This window comes from Bufo gargarizans, chromosome 11 (genome assembly GCF_014858855.1).
Source record: "Bufo gargarizans isolate SCDJY-AF-19 chromosome 11, ASM1485885v1, whole genome shotgun sequence".
NCBI lineage: Eukaryota > Metazoa > Chordata > Amphibia > Anura > Bufonidae > Bufo > Bufo gargarizans.
This window is the reverse complement of record NC_058090.1, coordinates 67910311-67933909: the sequence shown is the minus strand read 5'-3', so window position 1 is coordinate 67933909 and position 23599 is coordinate 67910311. Positions and strand designations below refer to the sequence as shown.

The 23599-nt window shown below is 44.7% G+C and overlaps 1 protein-coding gene across 1 annotated transcript in view; it reads right to left on the bottom strand.

Moving 5' to 3' along the window:
• Nucleotides 1-23599, bottom strand: part of PRKD1 (protein kinase D1) — a 134850-nt gene that overhangs the window by 13164 nt on the left and 98087 nt on the right. Inside the window, exons 4-12 of the mRNA XM_044272177.1 lie at nt 22117-22277; nt 11042-11333; nt 10519-10720; nt 7894-8017; nt 7594-7671; nt 5530-5806; nt 3888-3940; nt 1626-1698; nt 1412-1518 (exon numbers count right to left, since the gene is read on the bottom strand). Of these exons, the coding sequence (XP_044128112.1) occupies nt 1412-1518; nt 1626-1698; nt 3888-3940; nt 5530-5806; nt 7594-7671; nt 7894-8017; nt 10519-10720; nt 11042-11333; nt 22117-22277 (1367 nt within the window). The remainder of the gene's footprint in view (nt 1-1411; nt 1519-1625; nt 1699-3887; nt 3941-5529; nt 5807-7593; nt 7672-7893; nt 8018-10518; nt 10721-11041; nt 11334-22116; nt 22278-23599) is intronic.

Sequence of the window (23599 nt, the reverse complement as noted above, 5' to 3'; positions counted from 1 at the left end):
CATCTTGAGTCCACAGGACACGGTGTCTGGGGATTTCAATTTTTGATTTATCTGACCACAGAACAGTTTTCTATTTTGCAGCAGTCCATTTTAAAAGGGCCCCGGAAGGATGGCAGCGTTTCTGTATGGTATTGACATATGGCTTCTTCTTTGCATGATACAACTTAAATTTGTGGATTGTACAGTGAACTGTGTTCACAGATTTGTTGAAGTGTTCCTGAGCCCATGGAGTCATTTCCAGTCCAAAATCATGCCCGTTTTTATCGCAATACCGCCTAATGGCACATAGATCACGGCCTTGTCCCTTGTGCACATGGATTTCTGATGATATCATGTATTGTAGATGGTAAAATATTCAGAGTCTTCACAATTGTACGCCAAGGAACATTTCTCCAAAATTATTTCACAATTTTTAGATGGTTTTTCGCACACTGCTGGACTTCTGTCCATCTTTGCTTCTGAGAGACTTTGCCTCTGTAACATGCGTTTTTTTTTTTCTTTTATACCCAGTCATGTGACTAGGTAGCAAAATGTTTGTCCAGCATTTATTTATTTTTTTATTACCACTTACTTTTCCAGCCTATTGTTCTTCCTGTTGAATTTTTTTTTTTAGATGCCTAGATGCTATAAAGTTTGAAATGAGTTCTTTTCTTTCACAAAACGGTAAAATCTGTCACTTTCAACATGTGATGTATGGATGGATGGGTCTATGAGGTATGCACATCATTGCTTTCCGGCTTAATTTACATTTTACAAAATCTCCTAATAATTATCTCTCGAATAACCCGCTAATTCAATGCAGAGGCTCCAGCGGTCCCTTGGTCTTAGCCAATTTTAAACAAAGAGCTGCAGACTGTTGGAGCACCTATGCTGGATTATTGGGGATTGTAGAGCCGAGTGGTCTTATTTTTTCAAGGTTTGGATTACCCTTTTAATCCATGGTGTCCAATTATCAGATAAAACTATGATCAATGTGAATGCCTTAAAAACAATTTTTGTCAATTCCAAGCAATCCACTGGTAATATCTGTTCACAAAACCAGATTGATAATAACCAAGCCAAAATGTAACAAAAAGGATTTTATTTAAGGGGAGGGCGACAAGTGTAGAGGCATAAGAGAAATGAAAGCGCTTGGAGGCATGATTCTGCTAGTAATAGATAATAGATAGTAATAGTAACCTGCTAAATCTGTATTTGTTACATACCTCTTATTTAGCAAGTCAAACATTTTTTATGCAACTACTACTTCAGCTCGGCAATTTACAGAATTTTTAGTTTTTTTTTTTTTTTATGGAATTTAATCTATTCATGCCAACCTATACTTTCCTGGTTCTTCGGTGGTAGTGTTGCCACAAGCTGAGGAGAGCTACAAGTTAGAAATGACTGTTGTAAGGTTTATCATTTTTGATACCTGTAAAATGGCAACTTCATTCCGTAATTGGCTTTCTTGTTTTGTAGGGAAACGCAATTTATCAATTATTTTAATAGCCACATCCCGGCCTGTCTTCCGATGCTTTCCTACAGTAAAAAGAAAAAAAGACATAAAAATCACAGGTCTGTGAACTCTTGTTAATGCAGCGGATTATGGTATACTGTAATAGATTAACAAACCATGCAAGTCATACCTCCATATACAATGCCAAATTGGCCTGACCCAAGGACCTCATCTGGGAAAATCTGATACACTGAACTGATGTCCTGTGAAAATAAAAAATAATGGAAAAAGCTTAACTTTGTTCTAACTATTACTATTATTCTACTTCAACAAGATGGATTTTGCCACATCCAACTCAGATCTGCTTGTTTCAGGTTTATAAACTAGAAAGTTTGTGTTCATCTTAAACTTTAGCCTTAACTGGTCATATTTACTGTAAGAAACATGTATCATGCGGGCCACACAAGAGAGCACGGGCTCTTTTGTTTACAATAACACACTGCCGGGCGGAGGCTTCCGTCCGGCAGTGTGTTTGGTGATGTCACCGGCTCTGATGTGTGTGCTTTAGTGCTGGTGACGTCGCCAGGCTTCCTGGCAGCCCCATGAAGAGCCTGGTACGTCACCGGAACTCTTGAAAATGCCTTTGCCCTGCACGATTTAGCATGAACTGCTCCGATGCTCAAGTCAGGGGGGGCTGCCGTAATGAAAATGGAGGTATGTCCGGGTTCAGCCCTGAACCCGGACAACCCCTTTAAAAGGGGCTGTGCACGAATGAGGGGGAAGGGGTTGGCAATCTCCCCCGCCCCCCCCCCCCACTTAAAGGGGTTGTCCAGGTTCAGAGCTGAACCTGGACATCCCTCCATTTTCACCACGGCAGCCCCCCTGACATGAGCATCGGAGCAGTTCATGCTCCGATGCTCTCCTTTGCCCTGCGCTAAATCGCGCAGGGCAAAGGCATTTTTCTGAGTTCCGGTGACATACCGGGCTCTCTATGGGGCTGACAGGCAGCCCGGTGACGTCACCGGCACTGATGGGCGGGATTTGGCTCTGCCCTAGCCAGTAAAACGGCTAGGGCAGAGCTAAAGCCCGCCCCTCAGAGCCGGTGACATCACCGAACACACTGCTGGGCGGAAGTTACCGCCCGGCAGTGTGTTATTGAAAACACAAGAGCCTGTGCCCTGCGCGATCTAGCGCAGGGCACGGGAGCGCATCGGAGCATGAGATGCTCCGATGCCAGGCTCAGGAGGGCTGCCGGGGTGAAAATAAGGGTATGTCCGGGTTCAGCTCTGAACCCGGACAACCCCTTTAACCGAGCCTGTAAAGGGAAGATTACTTACCTACTTCCCAGGCTGTCTCCCCACTCCTTCTCCCAGCCTGCAATGCTCTGCTGAGCTCCCTCACATTACCACAGCCAATCACTGGAAGGATCGAGGAGCCCGAGCCAGGAAGCAGGTAAGTAACCTTCGCTTTACAGGTCCGGTAAAATAGGGGGGGGTTTGCCAAATTCTTGCAGAACCACTTTAATGATCTGGTCTGGTTACTCTGTTGCCTTGACCTGCAGTCACTAGTCTTCACATTGCATGTGTTTGCTCCCTCCTAACTCTCATTTAATGGCAAAAATCCTTAAAGGTGTTGTCCTGGTTCTAGATATCGATGACCTATCCCGGCAGTAAGTTGTCATGGCCACTAGATGTGAACGGAGCTGTGCTTTCGTTTCCATGCTCTGTGTTTCTTTCCAGTGACAATGGACCCCCACCGGTGATATTAATGACCTATCCCAAGGATTGGTAATCAATATCTAGAACCCGGGCAATCCCCATACACAGAATATTGTCAACCGAACCTGCCTTTTTTTTGGGCAAAACCTGTCAACACTCTAATGTGTATGGAAAGCTCCCGACTCTCCCCGACAGACAATGTTGGGAGACAAAACTATCCAGGCGCATTGAATTTCAATTGCCTATCACTTGGTTATGCCGGCAGATAAGCCACTGCTAGACGTGTCTGGCAGTGGCTTTCTCCTAGTTCCCCATTATTATTATGGATAGGAAATTATATACAAGTTTCAGGAAAAGTTCATGTATTTGAATGCCTCCCAAAGGTAAAACAGACTGCACTAGATTTATCTTTCCTGCCAAGATGAAGTTCACCAGGGCGGCCCAACATATTCATATGAGCAACCTTGTGTGACAGTAGGTGACTCAGGTAACATTGGTCAAAAAGATATAGCCAGCTTTAGCTATCTAGTGAGGGAAGCAAAAAATAGTAAACTGGATGGTACCCTTTACAAGGGGAGAGTAGAGAACCTCTTCCTGCACCATGGCCAAAGTATCAGGGATAAATCATGGTCATGGCACCAAAAGAAACAGCATCTATGTGCTAACATCACCAGGATTAGCTTCTAGAACAGAAATAAAAATAAAAAAAACAGATATAACCCTTCCCTACATACCACATTTTCCTGCACCTCACAGTTGGACACAGAAATACTCATCGACACATCCCCTAAAAGGAAAATAAAAAATATTGCATTGGACAAGTATTTACATTTATCTTTCACCCAAGACTTTAGTATAGCATTAAAGGAAATCTTTAAAAAACTAAAACCTAACTATATCTGTGGGCAGAGCGTCGCCCAGGGGTCCCCCCGCACTTACTAGTATGCCTGGGCGCCGCTCCGTTCGCCCGGGGTAGGCTCCAGTGTCTGCAGCTCCTTTTTTTGTACTGGGCGGAGTTTTTGTATTAGGGTTGTCCCTTGCTGCAGCGCTGGCCAATCGTAGCGCACAGCTCATAGCCTGGGAGTCCCAGGCCATGAGCTTTGCAATGTGATTGGCCAGCGCTGCAGCAAGGGACAACCCTAACACAAAAACTCCGCCCAGTACAACAGAGGGAGCTGCAGACACCGGAGCCTACCCCGGGCGAACGGAGCGGCGCCCAGGCATACTAGTAAGTGCAGGGGGACCCCTGGGCGCTGCTCTGCCCACTGATATCGTTAGGTTTTAGTTTTTAAACTAGTGAAAGGTCCTCTTTAAGCCTGCAAGTTGGATCCCTGTACCATAAAACATGGTACTGTTATTATGGTGACAGATACTTTATGGCCTCATACTATTCTTGTTTATGACATCCAGTGTTAGGCCATGTTCACATCTGCAACACGCTTTCAGTTTTTTATTTGTTCCAGTCTAAGGACAGAAAAACAGAGTAAAAAAGCAAGTAAGGCTGGGTTCACACTTGCACTTTCCCTTTCCGCTATTGAGATTCGCCATAGGATCTCAATAGCAGAGGGAAACGCTTCAATTTAGTCCCCATTCATTGTCAATGGGGACAAAACTGAACCAGAGTGCATTCTGTTCCGTTTCATTGCGTTCCCATGACGCACACAAAAGCGTGGCAAGCATAGTTTTTGAGTGCGTCCTGGGATGCGGAGCAAGACACATTTTGAGTCATGACGGATACAAGTCAATGGTGACGGATCCGTCCCCCATTGATTACAATAATTTTAGAGACTAATCCGTCTTGGCTATTTTAGAGATAAAACGACCGGATCCTTTCAGAACGGATGCAGACAGTTGTATTATAATGACGGGAGCGTTTTTCTTATCTATGATGGATCCAGCAAAAACGCAGATGTGAAAGTAGCCTAAGTAATAGATCTGTCATATGACACTAACCAAACCCGATGGACCCACTAATAAAGGAGGTCAGTCGGGTTTCTATGATGTACATAATTTTGTCAACATAGCGTGGCATCCTGTGCTGCTTTGTCCTGCATTTTTTGCCCGGAACCTACAACTAGCTTAATGCAAAAAGTCACATTTTATGCCAAAAAGTAGAATAAATCCAGGTATCTTCCACACAAGACCTTGTGGTTTTGTGTTCCACTAGTCTGTTACTATTTGCAGTCACTGCATACATATCATAGGGACTATATACGTGCTCAACTAGCATGTCGAAGGTATAGGGGTAAGGGGCCCAAAACAAATACATTTAGAACATATGAGAACGTAAACAATACAGACCCAACATTTTTCTGGCTACAGATTACTATCACACAAAAACAGCAATGCCCAAGATGATATAAGACGACGACATACTGTGTTGGCTGCTTCCTCCATTTGCTCCCTTGGGATTTACTGGCATCAGGGCGTGCTGTATGGCTATTTCCCACATACGTGCTACTTCCATTCCCACTCCACTATTCACAACCATATTATTGCCAATCTCAGGTATGATCGGGTGGGACAGGCTTTCTCCCACGTAGTATACAATGTTGGCAGTGGTGATCTCAAAGCAGTGAGGATTAGCACCAGGGGGGAGCTGAGACAGATTTTTAGCAGGTTCCAGACAGAGTATCTCAGACAGGGGGATTTCCTGTGAATACAAATTAATACATCACAATTTATAAGGTTACAGAAACAAGCAAAAAAAAAAAAAAAAAAAAAAAAATGTCCAACAAAATCAAAGTCATAAAGCTGCAATAAATACTCTGGGGAAAAAAGTGGTTTATATCCAACTATACCCAATCCTGCCGCTGCGCAGCTGTACCTTTTCCTACGGAGCCATTTATGACAAGTGCTGCGTGCAGTGACCCACCACGTACTTTATGTCAGATTACACCCTAAGGAGAATTTATCATCGCTGTCCTTTTGTCCTGGAATCAATAAGGGCTCCTGCACAAGACTGTATTTTTGGTTCAGTGTGCCAACCTTTTTACAGATAGCACGAGTTCCATGGGGACATGTACACATCTGTGTTTTTGTGGACCCGTGTGGCCATTACACAAGTAATAGAGCAGGTCCTATCCTTGACCATATTTGTCGATGAGAAAGGTCCTTTTAATTGTTCAATTATTATTATTATTTATTTTTAATAGGGAACAAATTTAAGGGGTTTGCCTACCTCTAAAGCCTCATGCACACAAACGTTTCCGCGTCTTTTTTTTGCAGATAGGATGCAGACCCATTCATTTCAAAGGGTCCGCAAAAAAATGTATGTCCGTTCCGTAGCCCCACAAAAAAATAGAACATGTCCTATTCTTGTTTGTTTTAGGCATTGTTACAATGGATCCGCAAAAAAAACAGATGGCTTACGGATGTCATCCGTTTGTTTTTTTTGCGGATCCGAGATTTGCAGACCGCAAAACACATACGGTCGTGTGCATGTAGCCTAAGAGTTGGTATCACACACTTTTTATACATATTTATGTTTTTAGGCAAGAGTCCTCAGCCTTCCCTTTGAAATAAAAGATCCATATCTAACTGGTACACACCGCTCCTGTCCTTCTCACTGCCTCTGCCTTCTCAATGTTTTGGTGCCCACACTGCTTACATCTGGCAGTGCATGGGCATGGTCACATGCACCAATATGATTCCCTTTGGCCACAAGCAGCAAGTCACTGCCGAAGCCAGCCATTGGCTGTAGCGGTGCATGTGGCCATGCACGGCAGGATGTAAGCAGTGCGAGAAGGCAGAGGCAGCATGGACTGGGTATGTATGATCCTTCTATTTCATAAGGCAGGGCTGTGGACACTTGCTTAAAAAATCTGTATTACCAGAAAATCCTTTTAAGAGGAATCTGTTGAATATTACAAAAGGCTACAAAATATTTCATTTATACAGACTTTGGAGGACATTTATGGAGACCAGCGATTTCCCCCGTGAGCGGGGGTTCACCAGCCTAACATATGTAGAGGGTGCCGGCCTCTACATAACTTAGGTGGACTTTACACTTGCTGGAGTAGATTTAGACCTACTCCTAAGAAAGGCGTAGAAAATGATAAATGAGACGGGCCTACCCTTTTCCCCGTCCACACCATGCACACTTTTTTAGACCTGGTGTGAGCGTTAGAAAAGGGGGAAAAGGTGCAGATTATGGTGCAAATAACCTTTACGCTGCAATCTGCGACATATAAATGCCAAATAGTGGCGTATATCTGTTCGTAAATGATCCCCTTTATTTTTATCCACGGACCTTTAACTAAGTTTACTCTGTGAGATCTAGGTAATTACAGCCATAATGAACAGACTAACGCTACTATATCGCACGGCTGCATCCCTATAGTCCTACCCCCAAGCGAAGAGATGGTTACTAACGCATCTATAATGCTACTAAAGATAATTGCTGGGAGAATACTTAGACATGTAAAGTTCTCCATTTACCTTGTAGTATTTGCTTCCAGTATCATTCTGAAATAAGGTTATACACTTGCTGTCCAGTCTCCAGTAATGTCTTTTTCTCTGCAAAGGAATTTCAAGAATAAAATATCCATACACATTATGTGTATTATATATATCATAGGTATACACTTATGAACGCTATGTGCACTTATTAATAAAATAGACAGATCTATTCATAATTAAAGGCAAAAACACCAATATCTGAAATGGTTTTAGTAACAAACCAAATACTAAAATTGTGCCACATCAGACCACAGGACTGATAGTACAAGGTATTCTTACCATGGTATCTTTACTGGTATAATGCACCATCCAACCTTCTTTCATTACACTGCTGCTTTTCCGCTTCGTATGCTTAACAGACTGAACCACTCTCATCAAGGGAATGTTATTACTGGCTGATGGGCTGAAATATAGAATGAACACTACACCTGTAAATTGACATTAGAAAGGTATGTTTGTATATGCTGCAGCAGAATCTTAGTATAGCCAACAGACTGATGGACTACAAGGCAGGACAAATCATTTTATAGGGTACGGCTACATTTTCTGCAGAAAATTTATGAGCAGAAAATCCACAAAGTTTCCAGTAGCAGAGAAATGGCTACTGCGGAGTATTCCACGACAATAGCCGCACATGACTTGGCCTGCGGTGTGGCGTTTCAATGCAGAGGGTAAACTCTGCGGCAAACCTGCAGCATTCTTCGCAATCATTTCCTTAAAGAAAAAAACATCATTTGGTGCAGACGAATAGATACAATGTGTGTAGACGTAGCAATATTATTTCTATACCTTCAAATAAGAGAATCAAATGGACAGCAGCGGTGCTCTATATCTTCAATACATACTGCTAATAGCCTCTCACTGAATGCAAAAACCAGGGGCCTTGGTTACTGGGTAATAGGTTTGTAAGATATATGTTAATAGGAAGGTAGAGCACATCTAGTGATCTCCCACTAAACCCTATGAGCTTGGCCACAGCACATAGATATCTATAAAAGTCCCACTGGGAACAGGAACCAGTCTGTGTGTAGCATAGGAATGCCATGTAAATATCCGAACGTAAGCCCCTTTAATATTAGAGTGAATGCATCTGGAAAACAATAAAATATATGAACTTAGGCTACTTTCACACTAACGGCAGGGGACTCCGGCGGGTGAACAACCTGTCTGATCCGTCCTGCCGCTAGTTTATGTGTGCCCCCGGACTGTCGCTCCATCCCCATTGACAGGCATGCAGTACTTTGAGTCCGGCTGCCTCTCTGTTTGTGCTGCCGCCCGAACTCCGCTCCGCTATAGTCAATAAGGGCATAGCAGCAGTCCAGGGCACACGTGAACTAGCGGAAGGATGGATCCGACAGGCTGTTCACCCATCGGAACAGCCTGCCGGAGTCCCCTGCTGCTAGTGTGAAAGTAGCCTTAAGCAGCAAGATCGGGGCATATACCTTAACTGCCAAGTGCATGCATACCCATCACACATCTGATAGGCGGCACACAAAGAGTAAGGAAGCAGCCTTTCTGGCATAGGGGTTAAAAGGGATCTTGCAATTTAGGAAAAGGCCAAGATTTCAGGCAAATTACTACAATACCAACATTAGTTGACCCCTGGGAGGAGATGTGATTTCAGGTATGGTGTTGTCAATTTATCTGTATGCGTGTATTTCATATTTGTTCACTCTGTTATATACAGATGTAGCAGAGTTAACACTTGTGTTAAGCAAACACCTTCAATTGCTTTTCAATGGCTTTGGTTTCAAGATAACGCGATGAGTTAATAAATTTAAGAGTTTGTGTGTTAACCCTGCTACATCTGTACTGACAGAACAATGCATAAAAACTTTCTTAAAGGGAACCTGTCATCAACTTTATGCTGACCTCACTGAAGGCAGCACACAATAGTGACAGATGCTCTGATGTCAGCGGCGTGTCACTCATGAGCTGAAGGTAAGTGGTTGCTGAGAACCAGCATCATAATCATCGCAGCCCAGGCCTTGAAGAGTCAAATCTCCCTGAGAAGAGTCCTGGTTATTCCTAATCTCCGGCTCTCACCCGTCTGCTGATGATGGTCAGTTCTCTTCTAGAGAGAAAACTAGGGAGAAGCCTGTCAGCCATCAGCAGGTGGGCAGGAGAGCAGGATCCATGAATAACCAGGACTCTTCTCAGGTGGCCGGGACTCTTTTCCAGGCCCAGTCTGCATGATTGTGATGTCGGTTCTCGACAACCACTTACTTTTAGCTTTCAAATGACAGACGCTGAAATCTACTCACCTGTCTCTGCTTTGTGCTGCTGTTAGTATGGGCAGCATAAAGGTGATGACAGGTTCCCTTTAAAGGGGCTTTGCAGGCTAAAGTTATTGATGACTGATCCTTAGGATAGTTCATTAATATCAGATCAGTGGGGGTCGGACACCTTGGACCCCAGCCAATCAGCTGTTACCTACAACTGTCAGCACTCCCATTGAGAATGAAGCAAGAAGGATAGCTCTATTCACAGTGTAGAGGTTGTGTCAAGTGACTGCAGCTCAGCTCCTAGACGGTGAAGGTAACAGCTGAGTTTTGGGGTGTTGGGTGTCAGACCCCACCAGTCTGGATATTGACGACTTATCCTCAGGACAAGTTATCATTATCGCTAGTCCAGAAAATCATTTTAACTTACCACAAAAGGAGCCATCACTAACTGATCAGCAGGGGTCCAACACCTCTCACCCCGGTCAATCAGCTGTTTGGGTGTAGCTCTGATCCCAAAAGTTGGCACCGGAACTTTAGCTCCATCAACTTTGTAGTGTAAAGAGCTCATTACTACAATGCTGCTCGCACTGGAGTCACTTCGTGAAGGCGGGACAGCCCTTTTAATGCTGATACAGTGAGAAGTCACTGGTTTTAATCCGTATATGTAATTATGATATACCTGATCATACGATCCGATGTATCCTGATCCTGGTCAGGGTCCTGCGTGTCTCCATTTTCACTTCGGCAGCCGGTCATTATGCTATCGGAATCTGGAGTAAGGGGCTCATCCACATCATCCATTAGTCTGCTGCTTGGATCACTTTCATTGTCACTCCCCTCTTCCATGACAATATCAGATTCTGCACCAGGACTCAGCAAGTCTTCAAAGAGAAAATAAGAAACACATATAAAGTAAAAAAATTGACAAAGGGTTTTACCCATCTCCAGAACGGGGGCCTCCTGATGAAGGAGAACACATTGCACACGTGCGTCACACTCGGCTGTTTTCAGAAGTCCCATAGTGGTGAATGGAGAGTGCACTGCACATGCACGACCACCTCTCCACTCACTGCTACCGGATTGCTGGGAATGGCCAAGCACTCGGCTATTCACGGAGATGCCATCAACGTCTGAGATTAAAATACCATTTTAATAGTTGCTGTAATGTACACCACATATAAAAACACTCATGATATATATACCTCCATTAATGGCCACCTCCCCAAGGCAATTGTGAGGCACTTTAGTTGCACAACGCTTGTGACAGTTGAATTTGCAGTCCTTGCATTGCAGCCCTTGACGGAACAGACCTTTTAGCAGCTTCTTACAGTACTGGCACACCGTCGGGCGGGTGTAGGAGTGAATAACAAACGTGTGAGGCACTTTGACCTTGGACAGCAAGATCTTGTCCAATTGGATTGGGCGACCAGGGGTTGGGTAGGGTTGGGAACTAGATCTCTTCTCCCGAACAAATGACTCTGATGGAGATTTTTGCTGCAAAGAGAAAAGATGTCAATTTTAGAACATTCCTTAATGTCCCAAGTAGAATCTAATGGATTTGTATGCTTGCAATAACAACGACATCAAACACTGTAGAAATAATAATGGACTAATCAGTCATTAGCAAGCAATGCTATTAATGGCAAGGGAGACATATCGGAGACTGGCATGGTGCTGTGGCTGCATGTGATGGGGTCATTTCTGGTCAGTTTCTATTGTTATTTTTATGCTAAGGCTTCAAGATGATTTAAAGGGATTGTGTCGTGAATAATATGCTACATTTTTCAAACTAGCACCTGCATCTCAATCCTTTTCTAACTGCATGCATTTGCATAGGGCTGTTCTTGTCCACCTCACTTTGGTGGTTGCACGTACTCTGTTTAATTCTTCAACTGTCACCAGCCATATCTTCTGTCAGAAGCTGCGGCAGTTACAGGGAAAGGACATGTCCTCAAAGAAAGGACACTCCACCTGAACTGTGAGCGCAAAATGATTCTAGCAGGGCAACTGGACCTATGACCAGGGAGATCTCTGGTTCCATATGATTTTCCTGTTTACATCAATCATGACTTTGCCCCTTCAACACATGAATAAAGGAAGATCTTAAATTGCAGCTGTGGATACAACAATGTCATTAGCAACATGGCAAAAAACTGCAATCTACTGGAGATTGCCATGGACCATCCACTATAGCAGGGAAGAGACAGACACGGAAACAGTAATGACCCTCTGCAGAGTCTTAGTGAAGCCGGGCTCTGGACACGTGGCTACACAACATCTTCAGATTACCATGAGGCAATGTAAACAGGCATCTGCTCAGGATAAAACCTCTGATAGCCCAGCAGTTAATTGATTAATTCATGCGGGGGGAATTAACTATGACGGAAAAGACTATTTCATAAGGTCTTGTACACTAATGCTAGACAGACGCCGTGAGTAAATGTGGCCCAATTCTGTGCAGTGCATATTGTCTGTTACAATTCTGCGGATGCGTGTCTACGAAAGAGCAGAAAAAAGAAGGCCAGGAGGAAGCCGAAATGTGCTGTGCCCAGACCAATACGGGAACGTAGACGCTTTCTCCCCCTCAACCGCAGCTGGAAGACACGGATGAGATAAGAAAACTATCCGTTTATTATCAGTAAGGCGATTGCCAGGAAGGAAACGTTCAATCGGCTGCTGGTCAGCGGAGGAGACCACTGCTATTACATGCAGCGATCTCCTCCATAGTATGGGGAGCAGTGATCACTTATGCCATCACTCATCCACATATTTAATTACACATCATGATCTGCAGCCGGCAAACGATTTTTAAACCTGCTGAAAGTTTCCGATTGCCCGATGAACAAGCATTGGGTAAGGCTACTTTCACCAGCAGGGATCAGCAAAAACGCTTCAGTTTGTGATAATACACCGGCTGCATCTGTTATGAACAGATCCAGTTGTATTATCTTTAAATTAGCCATGTTGGATCCGGCATTAAAACCACTATAAGTCAATGGGCACCTGATCCATTTTCTATTGTCTGAGAAAACGGATCCGGGACCATTGACTTGCATTGCATTTTCCTCCGCATCCCATGCCAGACAGAAAACTGCAGCTTGCAGCGTTATTCTGTCCGGTATGAGAAACCCAACCAAACTGAACGAATGCATTCTGGTGCACTCTGCTCTGTTCCATTTTGTCCCCGTTGACAATGAATAGGGACAAAACAGAAGCATTTTTCTCCGGTATTGAGATCCTCTGCCTGATCTCAATACCAGAAAATGCAAGTGTGAAACTAGCCTAATCAGCGGCAGTATTACACTGCCAGATAATCGCTAGCGAGCGTTAATACGAAAGCTCGTCAGCGATCATCTGCAAGAATATCTGTGCGCCTAATATAAGCTTAAATTGGCTGCGTAACTTCAACAAAGGGCATTAATTATGTAGAGAAAGTTAAAGGGGTTGTTTCATCTCAGACAATGGGGGCATATCACTAGGATATGCCCCCATTGTCTTATAGGTGCACCACAAAGTGGTGGCTGGAGGACTCCGGATGGGCCACCACCATCAAGTGCTCTCCCCATAGAGGTGAATGGGAGCGCACCGCGCATGATCAGCCACCGCTCCCATTCACTTCTACGGGCCTGACGGAAATAGCTGAGCCAGCACTCAACTATTTTTGGCGGCGGCGCATGTGCAGTGCACACTCCACTATTTTCGGGGCTCGATACAGGTGCGGGTCCCAGTGGGAAAATGGGGGCATATCCTGGAGATGAGACAACCCCTTTAACACAAAGCACTTTCTAATGTATTGGGATTGTCCATATTGCCTCCTTTTCTGGCTGGATTCATTTATCCATCACATAATACACTGCTTGTTTCCATGGTTATGACCACCCTGCAATCCAGCAGCGGTGGCCGTGCTTGCACACTATAGGAAAAAGCAATGGCCTATGTTTGCTCTCACGGTCCTGGCCACCAAAAAGCCACACTTTTTCCAATAATGTGCAAGCATGGCCACTAATGATGGATTGGAAACGAGCAGTGTATAAAGTGATGGAAAAAATTAATCAAGCCAGCAATGGAGGCAATATGGACAATCACAATACATTAGTAAGTGCCTTGTATTAACTTTCTCTACATGATAAATGCCACTCACTGACGTGACCCTTTAAGCCTCAGTGCTCATTCATTATCAATTGCATCTAAAACCCTTCATTGCAGAATTACAGTGCAAGTGTAAGGTCAGAACCGTGAATGAGGAGGGTCCATAAAAGCTCTGTTTATAAAATGGTTAATGCCTTCACTGCTATATCATTAGCGCTGTAAGGCACTCATCTCCAATAATCTGCATAAAACGAATATAAATGGCCCAGTGCTGGCTTTGCAGGGAGAACAGAGGCCCCAGAAGCCTTTCAGCCTTGTAAGGCTGATCTGTGGGCTATTTCCAAGGGATTTTTGTTCCAGGCTCAGCTATGGCTGGAACTGCTCCAGGAAATGATTGCTAAAACCAGATTACATGATGGAAACTGCAGCTGATGGGGAGCTCGGTGAGAGGTGCCATAACCCATTCACTACCAACGGGGAAACTAGGAGGGTTTACTAACCAGCAGACGGGATCTGATACTGAAGAGACAAAGGTCACCGCTTTAGAGTGCAAGCTCTAGTGATCGGGGTAGACCTGACACAATTTAATAAGCCATTTCCAGCTACTTTAACATCTGGAAACATTCAACAAGTAAAGAGTTAATTATAAGACAACAGGACTGTTGGGCCAGCGCAGGACCATGCTAATGTTGTGCAGCCAGAAAACACAGAAAGGATGTCGTCTGGAGATGCGGTCGTGAAGTGTGGAGCTAAGCCAGCAGCAGGAACTAGGCCCGAGCCAAGCCAAACAGCAGTGTATGGGAGAACAAGCTTCACCTCTCCTTACACACACTCTGCCTCCTGGAATAATAGGAGGGTGTCTTCTCATGCATAAAGCCCTGTCCTAGCCATGGTCTCTGCAAACACAGGGCACGCTGAGCCTATATGCCTTTCTCACACTAATGCCAGGGACATTTTGCGTCTGGGCAGGTACACCTAGGCACATTGTACACTGCATTACCTAGGTGAATTATAGCACAAATGTACTCTAAAGGTCCCAATATACAAAATTACTTTTATTCAACCAGCAAGTAATTTTTTGACGGGAAAAGACATAGGAGTCTCCCAAAAGATAATACGATGATATACAAGAGGTATTATTGTGGAAAAAAACATTTCTCAGCTTTTATTTACATTTGAGCAAAAAGTGTCCAGTCCAAAATTATTCATACCCTTCTCAATAATCAATAGAAAAGCCTTTATTGGCTATTACAGCAATCAAACGCTTCCTAGAATTGCAGACCAGCTTTTTGCATGTCTCCACAGGTATTTTTGCCCATTCATCTTTAGCAATGAGCTCCAAATCTTTCAGGTTGGAGGGTCTTCTTGCCATCACCCTGATCTTTAGCTCCCTCCACAGATTCTCAATTGGATTCAAGTCTGGACTCTGGCTGGGCCACTCCAAAACGTTAATGTTGTTGTCTGAGAACCATTTCTTCACCACTTTTGCTGTGTTTTGGGTCATTGTCATGCTGAAATGTCCACTGGTGCCCAAGGCCAAGTTTCTCTGCAGACTGCCTGATGTTGTTGTTGAGAATCCTAATGTATTGCTCTTTTTTCATGGTGCCGTTTACTGTGATTAGGTTCCCTGGTCCATTGGCTGAAAAACACCCCCAAAGCATTAGGTTCCCACCACCATGTTTGACAGTGGGGATGGTGTTCTTTGGGTTGAAGGCTTCTCCTTTTTGATGCCAAATGAATGAAACAATTACATTTTTGTTTCATCTGACCATGACACAGACGACTAGAAGTCGTCTTCTTTGTACAGATGAGCTTTTGCAAAGGCCAAGCAAGCTTTTGTGTGCCTTATCTGGAGAAGTGGAACCCATTGTGCAGTGTCCGTTGGATTGTCTGCCTTGAGACATTGCCACCAGCAGAGCCCATATTCACCAGGATGGCCTTGGTGGTGATCCTTGGATTCTTTTTCACCTCTAACTATCCTCCTGGCCAGCACAGGTGTCACTTTTGGCTTCCAACCACGTCCTCTGAGATTTTCCACAGTGCGGAACATCTTGTATTTTTTGCTCAAATGTAAATAAAAGTGGACAAATGTTTTTTTTCCCCCACAATAATGCCTCTTGTACATCGTCTTATCTTTTTGTCATTTCCCGTCAAAAAATTACTTGCTGGTTGAATAAAAGTAACTAAGTCAAAATTTGCCTGGGGTATGAATAATTATGGGCAGCACTGTACATTAGTGTATTGTCGGCTGAACCCGCTAAGAACGGCTTGTTCAGCTGACAATCTAATATGTATGGGAAGGTCACGACAATCCCGAAGGATGGTTTTGGGGGACAAAAGGATCAGGCAAAGTGAATATTTTCACTGAATCCTTTTCTTCTAATCAGGAGATAAAGGTGGCGCCAGGACTGTCTGGTAGGGGCTTCTCCTCTGTCCCCAACAAAAACACAACATTGAACTGAACGCATAGGTGTATGGGGCAGTCGGGAGAGATAGCGGTCAGATGAATGATCAGCCGAGTCGTCAGCTTTGTAGGGAATAGGTCAGGTTTCCACACAGCGGGAGCCGCATGTGGTTGAAACTCTGCTAATTGCGGGGTTTTCTCAGTCAGGTTCGGCTGCATGGAGGTCCAGCCTTAGGTTGTGAACAATTACACGGGTTGTACAAGCTTTAAAGTCATCCCGTATTTACAGTATAGGGGATAACTAACTTAGGCCTCTTTCACACTTGCGTTGTCCGGATCCGGCGTGTACTCCACTTGCCGGAATTACACGCCGGATCCGGAAAAACGCAAGTGTACTGAAAGCATTTGAAGACGGATCTGTCTTCAAAATGCTTTCAGTGTTACTATGGCACCCAGGACGCTATTAAAGTCCTGGTTGCCATAGTAGTAGTGGGGAGCGGGGGAGCAGCATACTTACCATCCGTGTGGCTCCCGGGGCGCTCCAGAATGACGTCAGAGCGCCCCATGCGCATGGATCATGTGATCCATGCGATCACGTCATCCATGCGATCACGTCATCCATGCGCTTGGGGCGCCCTGACGTCACTCTGGAGCGCCCCGGGAGCCGCACGGACGGTAAGTATGCTGCTCCCCGCTCCCCACTACAGTTTACCATGGCTGCCAGGACTTTAGCGTCCCGGCAGCCATGGTAACCATTGAGAAAAAGCTAAACGTCGCATCCGGCAATGCGCCGAAACGACGTTTAGCTTAAGGCCGGATCCGGATCAATGCCTTTCAATGGGCATTCATTCCGGATCCGGCCTTGCGGCAAGCGTTCCGGATTTTTGGCCGGAGCAAAAAGCGCAGCATGCTGCGCTATTTGCTGCGGCCAAAAAACGTTCCGTTCCGGAACGGAAGACATCCTGATGCATCCTGAAGGACGGACTGTCCATTCAGAATGCATTAGGAAAATCCTGATCAGTATTCTTCCGGCATAGAGCCCCGACGACGGAACTCTATGCCGGAAGACAATAACGCAGGTGAAAGAGCCCTTATCAGTGGGGGTCTGACCACTACGACTCCAACGTATTCTAAAACCGAGGGAACCGTTCCCACATTCTGCCAGTGCATGAGGATGGGGGAACAGGACCCCTAACCATGGATAGGAGAGAACTTTATACATTTGCACAAGTTCCAGTTCTGCAGGAAGCATATACAAACATATCAACAAGAAAAGTAACCTAAGGGCCGCCGCACAGGATCGTATCCATTTCTTGCCGCCTGAACTGCGGCTCTGCAAAAGGCTGCAGCTTTTTTTTTTTACTCCTTCACAAATGTCTTATTCTTGTCTGCAAACCGGACAAGCATAGGATATGTTTTATTTTAATTTTTTGCAGGGACACGGAACGGACTTATGGATGCAGACGGCATCTTATGAATGGGCTCACATCTGTTCTGCAAAAAATGCGGATCGGATGCGGACCGAAACTACAGCTGTGTGCATGGACCCTAAGACTGAATATCCACAAAGGATCTATTTGAGTTGAACCATCAGATGTACACTCATGTAACCTAAAGAACCCTTAGGCCACCTGCACACATTGTGGAATACGTGTGTTTTTTACACGCACAAAAACCATAGTATAGTACCAGCAAAGTGTATAGGGTCACACAAATCTCATGTACACTTTGCTGATTATTTTCTGTGCGGTAATTGACCTGCCGAGAGAATTTTGAAATCCACAGCATGTTCGTTATGTTTTCAGCTTTAGCTGCGGATTTCACTCTTTTCCAAACAAACCTGCATCAAATCCGCACCAAAAACCATTTTTATAGATACGGTGCAGATATGCACAGAAATCCACAAGGAAATTCATGCGGATCTTATGTGCATTCACCCCAGATCTTGTGTGCAGGTACACTTAGGGTACTAAAGTACAAAAAAATACTACTACTACAAAAAAAACAACAACAAAAACCACTACTCACCTCGAGTCCCCTACGGATCCAGTGCAGATGCTCCCGCGGTCCTCCTGGTCTTATTGGGCGTACTACTGGCATCATTGCTCCCATACAATCTTTGTACTGTGCATTGCTTTCCAACCCTTTTGTTTAACACAACAACGTTCTGTCTTCAATACTAAACCTACTAAATCTTATCAAATGCTGCATCCTACCCAAATCTTCTCTGCTAAACTACAGGCAATGATCAATCCCTTAGTATAAGCTCCTAGTATGTTACACAAATGTGGACCACTGGATGCATTTAACCATACCCTTTAACATACTGAGGGCCTACAATGTATGCGCTCATCCTTTTTTCTATTCGGTCAGTCCTCCAAATGCACTACTAAACCAATTGTACACAGCACAGTGTTCCTGTACAGAACTTTCTTTTCTAACTTTTACATGCGTCTTAAAGGGGTTTTCCAGGCTCCAGATGTTGATGACCTATGCTCTGGATAGGTCATTAATACCCCACCGGTGAGGGTCAGACAGCATGCACCCCACTGATCAGCTGTTACTCGCAGCCTGGGATGCAGGACCTGGAACTGAGTGCCGCAGGAAGCACAGCTCCATTGCTGGGTTACTGCAGCTCAGCGACCACTGAAGGGGATGCAGTAACCCACCACGGCCAGCTGTGCTTTCCATTCCATTCAAAGTGCTAGATAAAGATGATCAATAGGGGTGCGGGGTGTCGGACCCTCACCAATCGGATGATAATGACCTATCCTGAGGATAGGTCATCAGTATCAGAGTCCGGAAAATGCTTCTAACCATGTCCCACATTCCTAAAAATAAATGCTGTTCATGTTAACTAGCCAGCTGTTGTCCTGGCCCCTTGCTGTAGCACAAAGAAGGAAGGTACGGAAAAGTGATGCAGGGTTGGAGAATGAGATTCACGTACCTCAAAGAGTGGGGCTGAGAGGAGACTGATAAAGGAAGCAGATGGCAGCGTAAAGGGGCAGAAAAAAGACGTAATGTTAAAAAGAAGACAAATGAAAGATTTGGTTAGATGACAGAGGAATGAGAGAGGGCAGGGGACACAGGCTCTGCATGCACGCTAAGAACACGCACCACAGTTCAGGCTCCCCATATTCTGAAATCTACAGGATAAACTAATGTTCACCATAGTCCATTCACCATAAAGAAATCCCTTAAAAAACTCACATGCACTTTGTGCAGGTAATAAGAACCATCCAAAGATTTATAGGCTTACATCAAATAGACAGCATTTAGTCTGTTCATGCACCGATTTAAGTTTCAATGCAGCCAGTGCAGTGTGATGATCGGCAAGGTGTTAGGCTGGGACTACACTGCGACATGTGTAACGCGGCAAAAACAATGAGCGACTTGTCTGCATCTTGCAGTCGCACAACTGTTTTACTAAAAAAAAAACGGCCAAGTCACAGGAGAGTCAGGTCACTGTACACTTACATTAAAGGGGTTGTCCCACGAAAAATTGTCTACAGTTTTTAAACCAGCACCTGAAACTGAATACTTTTTTAATTACATGTAATTAAAAATGTAGCATAGCCACTGAGTTATTCAATAAAATGTATCTGTATAGCGCCACCTGCTGTTTGCTTTTTCTTATTTCTGTGTCATCCTCATTGAGAAGTCCGCACATGTTCAGTTTCATCCTTCAACTACCTCCTGAGCTGTGATGGGAAGCGCGTGGACACGCCTCCTGAGCTGTGATGGGAAGCGCGTGGACACGCCTCCTGAGCTGTGATGGGAAGCGCGTGGACACGCCTCCTGAGCTGTGATGGGAAGCGCGTGGACACGCCTCCTGAGCTGTGATGGGAAGAGCGTGGACACGCCCCCTTAGCTGCAGCAGAAAAGACACACCCCTTGAACCGCCAGCTTGATAGAAATCTAGCAGTGCAATGAATGGGGAGATCTCTGGATCCATGTGAGGAACAAGGCTGGTTCTAGCTTTGTTAGAAAGAGATTGTCGTGTACTTTATGACGTCTGATTTTTATTTTTTACATTAGTCACGGGATAACCCCTTTAAAATGAATGGAGTAAAAGTCGCATCGACCTGAATGTCGTAAGTTGCACTGAAAAATCATTGACAACCATTAGATCCATTGACATTTACGAACAGCAAGTCACAGAAAAGTTGCAGGAGAAAACATTTTGTTTGGCTTGTCTGCAATTTGCTGACTTACAGCTAAGTCAAGAAAAGTCGCATGTGATTCACATTAAAGGGCTTCTGTCAGCCCACTAAACCGTTTTATTTTTGGTTAATAATAATCCGTACACTGCGAGCTCCCTATACATAAGCTAAATATTCATTTTGGTTCTGTAGATTTGGTTAAAAAGCTATTTTTATAATATGTAAATTACCTTGCTACCAGCAAGTAGGGCGGCTACTTGCTGGTAGCAGCCGCATCCTCCTCTCATAATGACGCCCCCTCCGCTGTGTGATTGACAGGGCCAGGGAACGGGATCGTTCTCTGCTGGCCCTGTTTGAATTCAAAATATCGCGCCTGCGCCGTACCTGTCTTAATTCGGCGCCTGCGCCGGTTGTAGATGTGACGTCATCGGCGCAGGCGCATTGAGGATGGAGCGGCCGAGAGAGCGGGTAAAGACAGGTACGGCGCAGGCGCGATATTTTGAATTCAAACAGGGCCAGCAGAGAACGATCCCGTTCCCTGGCCCTGTCAATCACACAGCGGAGGGGGCGTCATTATGAGAGGAGGATGCGGCTGCTACCAGCACGTAGCCGCCCTACTTGCTGGTAGCAAGGTAATTTACATATTATAAAAATAGTTTTTTTTAAACAAAATCTACAGAACCAAAATGAATATTTAGCTTATGTATAGGGAGCTCGCAGTGTAGGGATTATTTTTAACCAAAAAAAAAAAAAACGGCTTAGTGGGCTGACAGAAGCCCTTTAAAGCCAATGGAGTAAAAGTTGCGTGCGACTTACAATACAAAATCCATCAGGTCTGGATTTTTTTATTGTTGCATCGCATAATGTCACACCGCCACACCACTGACAATCAGAGGATGTAGAGTGACAGATGTCGTTGTGTAGGCCCAGCCTTAACCTTTTTATGTCGGCAAAACGCGGCGCAACAATGGGATCAAAGCCAATGAAGGTGCAGCTTTCCATCTTTAAAAGGTACTAAGCATGGTGTGCAAAGGAATGTTCATTCCTCAACAATCCCAGGGTCCTTACAGCATCTTGGCGCCCGACTCTGCTTTAGAAGTTTAACAGCTTTCAGGCTGCATTCTCACTTTTTAGCTGCAATGTGGTCACAACGGCACCGACCTGCCGGCCAGCATGGTTTTCAAAAGCAGTTTAATTGAATGTTACTGGGGTATTTATTGCAGCTAAAAGTCGCAATACCGTCCTGCCAGTAACCAGGGCACATCACAGCCACAGCGGAGCCTTAATGTGTGAACACAGTAAGTGAGAGGAGACCAGAGAAGGAAAATGGCTGGAGACGGACATTGAGAGGTGGTCTGTCTGCTCTTGCATGCAGCAGGAGCAGAAATGCTGTAAAGAAAAGTTTGATGTGCTCGTTTGTGAAAAATAGAACATGCTCTTCTCTATCTATTCACAATGACATCTCCTAAGGTAATGAGTGATGACTACAGTGCTAACAGTGCCACGTTGTGCAATGTCAATCACCTATGTGGATTACCAAATATGCTACGGATACAGCAGCCTGGCACTGTGCACACGTGAACCAACATAGTTTGCCCAAGACTCCCGACCCATCACATACCAAAAGCGTCTCTTCTGAAGACCAAGTGATCGGTTCTGCAGACACAGTGCGTATGCTGGATAATCCAGTTAGTGACACGTTTGACAACCTTCGCTTTCGGACCCCACTACAGTTGTTTGGTATCTTGAAGGCGCATCGCTTGTGGTAGTTGAGACCACATCCTGTAGGAAAAATGTAAAAAGCATTGTAAACTGTATAACAGAAATCCCAGTAAGGTTCGCCACTGTTGTTTTTAAGGTACTTTCACACTATCGTTGTTAGAATCCGGAACTGCCTGCCGGATCCGAATATCCGCATGCAAACTGATATCTTTTTTTTCTGGATACAGATCCATTACACTTATTCATTGAAATACCGGATCAGTCTCTCTGGTATCATCCGGAAAACCGGATCCAGGATTTAATTTTTTCAAAGCTAGAAAGAACTGTGCATGAGCAGGCAGGAAAACCGGATCCGGCGATGCGGCAATTTCCGGAACACTTGGTACTGGATCCAGCATTAATACATTTCTATGGAAAATAATGCCGGATCCAGCAAGTGCGGTAGTGTTCTGGAATTTTGGCCGGAAAAAATACCACAGCAAGCTGCAGTATTTTGTCCGGTCAAATACCGTACAAGGGATGGAACAGAAGACATCCTGATGCATACTGATGCGTTTTTTTTCCCAGTATTGAGACCCTTTACTGGATTTCAATACCGGAAAAGAATAAAGCTAGTGTGAAAGTACCCTTACCTATGTGGCAAATTATTACGGCTTCAAAGTGTTATAAAAGGTCACATGACAATATGATACAATGCTGCTATACATGTTCATCACATTGGTGGACTGGGGATGTGAAAGGCTACGTTCACCTTCACCGTCCCAATTCATTTAAAATGAAGCCACTTTGTGATTCACTATGAAGGTCTCTGAATTTCCTTCTGACCAGTCAAAGAGACATAGCATATGCATCATGACAATGTTCTATAGTGAGCGTTAAGTATTAAAGACTTTTATACTGATGACCTCAGCACCTGATCGCTATCGGTCAGACACCCGGGACCCACACCGATCAGCTATTTGAGAAGACACTGGTGCTCCCTGTAGTGCCACGGGATTCTCTCAGCTTAGCATAGGCCACGTTCATTGGTCACATGGCCTAGATACAGTTCAGCCCCACAGAAGTGAATGGGGCCGAGCTGTGATACCAAGCAAAGTCACTATACAACGTATGACGCTGTGCTTTGTGAGCTGAGAGAAGGCCGTGGCTTAGCTGATCGGTGGGGGTATCAGGTGTCGGACCCCCACCATTCAGATACTGATGACCTGTGCAGAGGGTACGTCATGAGTATAAACATCTTGGAAAACCCCTTTAATTCAATATCTTGCTCCGAAGAAGTCTGACGACTCACTTATTTAGCAGAGCCTACCAGCACAATACATACACTTTCTGAAGGGTTAAGATGTTACAAGTGAGGTAAGAGAAAGACCAAGTCCTAGACT